The 7,840-nt window shown below is 27.9% G+C and overlaps 2 protein-coding genes across 2 annotated transcripts; one reads left to right on the top strand and one right to left on the bottom strand.

Annotated features, from left to right (window-relative positions):
* Window positions 1-411: 411 nt before the first annotated feature.
* Window positions 412-6,018, top strand: FG386_003365 (hect domain and RLD 2; the record flags this gene model as incomplete). Its single annotated transcript, XM_067342679.1, has 3 exons — window positions 412-760; window positions 799-1,886; window positions 1,948-6,018. The coding sequence occupies 3 exons, from the start codon at window positions 412-414 to the stop codon at window positions 6,016-6,018; spliced, it is 5,508 nt and encodes a 1,835-aa protein (XP_067199079.1).
* A 45-nt stretch (window positions 6,019-6,063) lies between these two features.
* On the bottom strand, window positions 6,064-7,461 carry FG386_003366 (uncharacterized protein; the record flags this gene model as incomplete). Its single annotated transcript, XM_067342680.1, has 1 exon — window positions 6,064-7,461. One exon carries the CDS (start codon window positions 7,459-7,461, stop codon window positions 6,064-6,066), a length of 1,398 nt encoding a protein of 465 aa, XP_067199080.1.
* Window positions 7,462-7,840: the final 379 nt, after the last annotated feature.

Below are 7,840 nucleotides of genomic sequence, written 5' to 3' on the forward strand. Positions count from 1 at the left end.
CTTGTGATTATTCCATGTCTACATGTACCGGTTTTTATATATCTAAAGATCAAAAAAATGCATGCAGGCTATTAAAAATGTTGCATGTGGACATTTAATTATAACTAAATATTTATGTGCACTTGTGACAATTGTTTTAATATTAATAGAAATATAATAAAATTATAATATCTAAAATGAAAACAAACAATTAAATTATTTTTTTATTGTTTAATTACACCTGAATGAAACACACTTTTTTTTTTTTTTTAGAATTTTAAGAACTCGAAAAAAAATTAAATAAAGTTCAATTTTATTCGATATACAATATAGTAAATAATGTAAAAGCAAAAATAAGTAATAATATGAGCATATAATATATATATATATATATATATTTGTTTACATTAAGTTTAAAATAAAATTAGCACAATGTATGAAACACAAGATTCAAGTTTATTACCGGGAATTCCTGATTTTATAAAAGAAGCAAACGCAAAAAAGATATTAAAAAATCAAGTAGGGGATTCTTTTGGAGGACATACGTTTTCAAGAGCAGCATGCAGTTTAAGTCACTACTTTGTAGTCGCAAAATACAAAAATAAGGGCCAGCTTTACGGTTGGGGATTGAATGCGAATAATGTTCTTGGTTTCGGAATAAATAATGAATTAATTGAATTACCAACTAGAGTGAATTTTTTCTCAACATTAGATGTTTTTCAAGTTAGTTGTGGTTATTCTCATACAGCTGTATTAGTTAAAGGAATATCAGAAGCATCCGGTAGGGTATATACANNGAGAACAAAATAATATCGAAAGAATCATGGTTCACACCGAGGCCATGCATTGTTAATTTTCCAAATGGTGCAAAAATAAGTAGAATATCATGTGGTGCAAATCATACACTGGCATTATCGGATGTAGGGCATGTATACTCATGGGGTATAGGACAATATGGATGCTTAGGAACTGGGGAATTAAATGATGTCTATTTTCCAGTAAAAATAGATGCAGGTCCAGATAATAAAAAGGTATTGCATATTGCAGCTGGTGCGAGACATTCATTGTGTTGCAATGAAGAAGGAAGAGTTTTTGCATGGGGAACTAATTCAAATGGAAGACTTGGAATAGGTGGTTCACATGGAATAAAACTTACTCCCACACAAATAAAATCATTATCACCATACCACATAACAATAGTAGCCGCAGGTGAATCACACAGCGGTTGTATAGATAGTTTTGGTTACATATATACATGGGGTAGTGGGGGAAGTGGAAAGCTCGGGCATGGGTCTCAAAATGACTGCAATATACCGAGAAGAATAGAGGGATTGAGTTCATTACCTTTTGTACAATTAACTTTGGGTGCATTTAGCTCTATGGCACTTAGTCAATCAGGTGATTTATATATTTGGGGCGGAAGGCAACACGAATTGATATTATTACCCACGAAATATGATGCATTTCAGTCTACAATTTGCCATATTTATTCAGGTCCATATATTTCTTTTGCTATGGATGTTAGATACAACGTATATATGTGGAATAATAGATTATTGGTAAATTCAAAAAGAAATGAAGCCAAAACGCTAACTGAAGATCAAATATATAAAAGGATGAATAGCAAAAATCCAGTAATACTTCCATTTTTTCAGAGCAATGCTTTTGTAGATGACTGTATTTTTTATATGGGATTTAATTTAGTTGATTATAAAGGCAATAAATTATCATTTGAATCAAAGTCAGAGGGTGGAATTTTTTCTGTGGATAAAGTGTTTGGAACTGAAAATAACAGCGGAATGGGATTAGGATCATTAGTCAAATCCCCTTTGCCTGCTTGGTCTGTTAGACAAATATCTTGTGGTATGTCTCATACATTATTATTAATATACGGTGGTTCAATATTTGTATGGGGTGATAATAAATATGGACAATTGGGAATTGGTACAAAAAAAANNAAAAAAAAAGAGATCTACAGAATCTTCTTCAAAAAATGAAAGCAATTACATAGATGAACCAGTAGAAATAAAATTTTCGGAACCAATAAGACGTATAGCATGTGGTTATTGGCATAGTTTATGTTGTGACATAAAAGGCAATTGTTATACATGGGGAAGAGGTGATAGAGGACAATTAGGTAATGGCACAATAAGAAATATATATGAACCTACTGGAATAGTTACATTAAATAATGTAATAGATGTAGCAGGTGGGGAACTTTATAGTGCATGCATAGTAACTTGTATTACAACAAAAGACAAAGATTTTGATAGAATTAATTCTGGTCAACTTTGGATATGGGGTGATGGGGATTTTGGAAAGTTGGGATTTGGTGATAATTCATTAAAGTCTTGTATAGCAGCACCGAGACATTTAAATTTGGGTGTTCCTATAATTAAAGTGGCATTAGGAACTTCACATACATTGGCGTTAACACTATCAAGGGAATTAATCACATGGGGAGCAGGCTACTATGGTAGATTGGGAGTAAATAGTACAAAAAGCCATTCAAATCCAATAAAGGTAAAATTTCCAATAAAAGGCGTGGAAATTGTTGATATAGCAGTAGGTACTTATCATTCAATGGCAGTATCTAGTATAGGTGATGTATGGGTATGGGGCAAGGGTGAAAATATTTTATCAGACAAAGATGTATTAATACCTAATATCTTTGCAAAATTAGAATCACCAACAGGAGTCCCAAGAGTTTATTCAGTACATGCATTTGGTGATGTATCTTATGTAATAACACAAACAGGACATTTATGGGTATGGGGTCCTGAAATAAGTGATCAAGAAATTATAGGACAATTAAAATTAGACAATAATACAAAAATAATATCACATACAGGTAAACCAGAATTGGTGGTGTTACCTGGAAATGTAATAGGAGTGTCAGGGAGTTCAATGCATCATGTATGTTTATTGTCAACAGGTGAAGTCTTATCGTGGGGTGATCCTTCAAATGGAAAATTGGGACAAAGTTTGAAAAAAAGTAATAAATATATTAAAAATCCAGGTGTAGTTATACCCAAATGGAGTGATGCAAAAGTGATTTTGAACAATTCTACAAATAACAATAGAGATTCTAAAAATATATTATTTTCTGAAAAAGAAAAATCATATAACAAAGAAGAAGAGGTAACAACAATTGAAGAATTGAATACATTTATAAATTTATTAACAAGTAACTCAGTGAAATTTTCAAAAGAGGCAAAATCGTTTGAATATGTTCAAAGTCTACTGTATAGAGAAGATCCAAGAACAAGAAAAGATTACATTTCACTATTGGAAGAAGACTTAGTATTATTGTTTTCGAGGCATATTGATTATTTCAACAATATGAAACAAGCTGAAGAGAGGTTAACATATTTAACATTCTTAGCAGAAGTACAGATGAGAAGGTTAGTGGATTTAATAAATAAGAAGATAATGGAACGTAATATAATAGTAGAAGATAATAATTATTACACAATTGAAAGTGGAATTTATTATAATAATATAATTCTGAAATATATGGGGTTGATAGAATATGTATTTTCACTAGTACGTATGCAACCACTATATATAATAAATTTAATGTTAGAATGTGAATTCGGGTATGAAACTATTACAGTATTAAATTGTATAAATGGTTTGTTCCCCTCCAATATAGAATGTTCATCACCATTGTCAACAATAAATTATAATGGTTTAAGTGACTCAATGTTAATATTAGAAGTAATAGGAGAATTATTATGCAAAAGGGAGTTACAAATGGCATTGAGTACTAATAACATATTTTGGCCAGGCTACTCAAAATTTTTATATTATTTAAGCTGTGTAACGTTAAGAGGGTCTGAATTAACGAGTTTAATAAAGTCACTATTGGATATATATAATCCAAATTCTTTAGTTTCAATAATATCAAAATTCCCAAACAATATATTATTGGTACTAGATACGGCAAATTTATCACAATATTTAGGAATAGATCCAAAGGACGAATCAATCTCAAATAAATATTTAGAAATGCTGAGATATGCAGAAGTAGCACTAATAACAGGTTTGGCTGAAAATATAAACAACAATATAATTTTTCCAAAGATATTAGAGAGATTATTATACAAAGCATGGAAATTTACAACATTAATGGAAATACCATCTTTTAATCCATTGTATGATTATAAACAGCAAAAAGATCAATCAATACAACAACCATTATTGAGATTATTACTATATGGTATAATATTACCAATATTGGAACAGTCTAATGCATATTGTACATATTATTATTTACCTTTAATAACAGATATGAGAATATTATCATCGTTACAGATAATATCACATTCAATCAAAATATTCTTAAGTGGTAAAATATATGGATTATCAAGTTCACAAGGTTATATGTGGATAAATATATTATCAAATTTTACCAATAGTATAACATTAAAATTGTCTGAATTAATAAACAATCAAAAAGATGTAAATGATCTATCGTTAACATATATATCATACAATTCACAATATTCATTGAATTCAGATAATTATCATGTAATATTAAATTTGGTAGATGCAATGACATTTATAAATTTGATACAAAAATATAAAAATTTTTTAAGATTAAATATAATGGATCCATTAATAAATTCAATCGAATATTTCGTGAGAAAAGATAAATTAACTGTACCTTTTTTTCCACAAAATTATATAGAGGTAATAAGAAGTCAGAATTTATTACCAAATTCAAATGGAGGTGGTATATTTATTTCATTAAGATTAAGTCCAAGATGGATGGTAGATAATAATATAAGACAAAGTAAAATATCAAATTTTTTGAAGGTGGATAATATAACAAATAAATTATATAATAACAAAAATAGTACAAATAAAAATTTTGAGCACAATTTAGATAAAATAAACTATGATGAGATGATTGAAGAAGAAAAACTATCTTTGCCACCATTAGACACGTCATTGATGTTCTGTCCAATTACAAAAATAGGCATGTCACAGTCTTTAATACCAAGATTTGAGTCTAACATAAGAAAGCCAAATGGTTTATCTGAATTTGGTTTATTTATTCGTTATTATGAGGTACCTGATAAGAGAAGAATAATAGAAAAAGGACTTATGATATTACCATTAATAACAGCAAGGTCAATGTATGAATTATTAGAATCGGTAGATGAATATATTGAACAATTTAAAAGAAAAGAAAATGATAAAAAACAATATAATCAATTATCAAATATACTTGAATTTAAGAAAATAGTCGAAGAATTACAATATAAATATAAAGATGACATAGTACCATTATTATTATGGATAACAAATGATATAAAAGATAGACTAAGACATAGAGCATACTTAGAGCATTTGGTAAAAATAGAAGAGAAATTAAATGACAAAAAAACATGGTATAAGGAAAAACTAAGTGAATGGGAAAATAGCATTGAAAAATCAATGATAAATATGACATATTGGGGTTATAAGGATAAAGAATTAAAAAAATTACTTAATATATTTTATGAAAATAAAAAAATAGGAACTGTTATGGGTGAAATGGAGTCAATATTGTACAATTTAATGATGAGTGGTTATTTATCAACTGAAGACGATTTGGCAATAATGGGTAATAACAACTATACAACAACAGATATTATAAAAAAAAGTATAACATTACCACTATTAACATTGCCACTAAACATTTTTATATTAAATGGCATAATATATATAAAAAGCGATGAAAGAATAATTAATCTATTTGAGTCAGAAAGAAAAAGGCTGACAAATTTTCTAAAGAGACAGTCACAAATGAATAATTGGAGTATAATAATAATGTGCACACCAACGTTGGGTATAGATTGTACAATATTAACAAATAAATTAAGCTACAGAACAAATATAGAGCAAAGAATAATATGTAGATTTTATATAACACCGGAACAAGTTAAAAAAGCAAAGTTAGTTAATTACAATTATACAAGATTATATTCAAATGGATTAGTAGAAGTAAATTTACCTAGAATGGTTAATTATATATATTCGCAAATATAAATACACCAGTTATTTTTTCATTATATTTAGAAAAATAAATATATATTAAAACAACACAACAGATATATTTGAAGGTGATATTTGAGGTATTTTCCAATTAAAAATATAATACCTTAGTCTCCCAGTACCAATAATAAATTTATGATCATTAATTACTTTGGAATTATCTTGTATATCAAGCATATTAAAAACATCACAATTTTGTTCATTGGCAACAATAAGGATTTGATTAAATAATTCACACAAGGTGCATGAATTTGCAATATTAAAGAATGAATAAGCAATCTTAATTTCAGAATTTGTTTTGTTGTTAATTACAGACGAATTAATAATAAAAAAGCTAAACATATCAGTAACTTTGTTATTATTTTCATCAACACGTACATATGTCGTGATAACATTATCAATATTAGTAAAATAATGTTTAACGTCCTCTAGATCAAAACAATGGTTAAGTATCAATTTATCACCGAAATCATTTAAATTATCAATTTTACTGCAAGCTTTCTTACCAAGTTCCTTTGAATGGTTAATTTCATCATAATAAATCATATTATTCATTGTATCATCATCAACATCTTTGTGTTTAAAAAAGTGTTCCTTAATTAAATTATAAATATTAATATAATCAGAGTCGTTTGCTCGTCTAAATCCGCTTAATTTGTTACTATTATCAATGCGATAATATTTGATCATTGTACTTAAAGTCATATTTCTAGGTATATTAACGAAACCAGTATTTACAAGTTTTTTTGTATTAATAATTCGATGCCAATAAGTACTGATGGTGAATGGCTTGGTAATATTTTTTCCACATGTGTATATAGACTGGAATATTTTTTCACATCTAATACGTCTTGTTATTTCCTTAATAAGTACAGGTGCAAGTCTTTTAGATCTTAGTTTTTTATGGACACATAAAAAATTAACAATAGCAACCTTCATAATACAATTATGGATTCTAACTTTAATTGGAACTGCAGATATAAAACCAACCATTTTCTGTGTTTCATTAACACGAACACCAACAAGCCAATTGCTATATTGTCCAGGTACAGAAAATGCCCATTTAAGAAATTCCTTTGAATAGTTAAACCTAAATTGGCAGTCATCATCCTCAATATAATTATTTTTTAATAATTGGTATGTATCCTCAAAATCTTTCGAATTTATATCAGAAAAATCACAGTTAAACCAAGAAAAGCCATCTGGAAGCTTATAAATTTCTTTCCTAAATGAATCAGGTTCAATTTCAATTGGTCCAAATGAATAGTCATTGTCATATTCACTATCATCATTTTGAATAACTGGTTGTGTATTCCAAAATTTATGTGTTTTTAACGAAGCTTCCTCGTTTTTCATTAAACCACACAAACTCATTTCCTTGAGTAAATCAGTTATTTTTTTACTATTATCGTTATTATTTGTATTGTTATTTGTCATTTTGGTTAAATAATCTGTTAATAATGTAAAGGGTGATTGGATATAAATATATAAATATGGCTATCGTTGTTGGTTATTAATGAAAAAAATTAACAAGGACAATATTGCTATTAATCATGAAAGTTTAAAGGTTTTATTCTATTTTATATTTAAATAGCGTTGACTATTATTATTGTTGTTTTTAATGCTTTAATATAGTTATTGTTTTATTTTAGAGGGGGAGGGGGGAATGAATAGTGAAATAATAATACAAATGGCGGTAAAACATGCACTTTTATAAAAGAGTGGCGGGCGGTTAAAAAATGCCCAGCTATTATACAAGATAATAATGAAAAAGAAAAGTCTAGTGTAAATAAGCAAATGAAAATAAATATAAATG

The sequence above is a fragment of the Cryptosporidium ryanae genome, assembly GCF_009792415.1.
Source record: "Cryptosporidium ryanae isolate 45019 chromosome Unknown contig_70, whole genome shotgun sequence".
NCBI lineage: Eukaryota > Apicomplexa > Conoidasida > Eucoccidiorida > Cryptosporidiidae > Cryptosporidium > Cryptosporidium ryanae.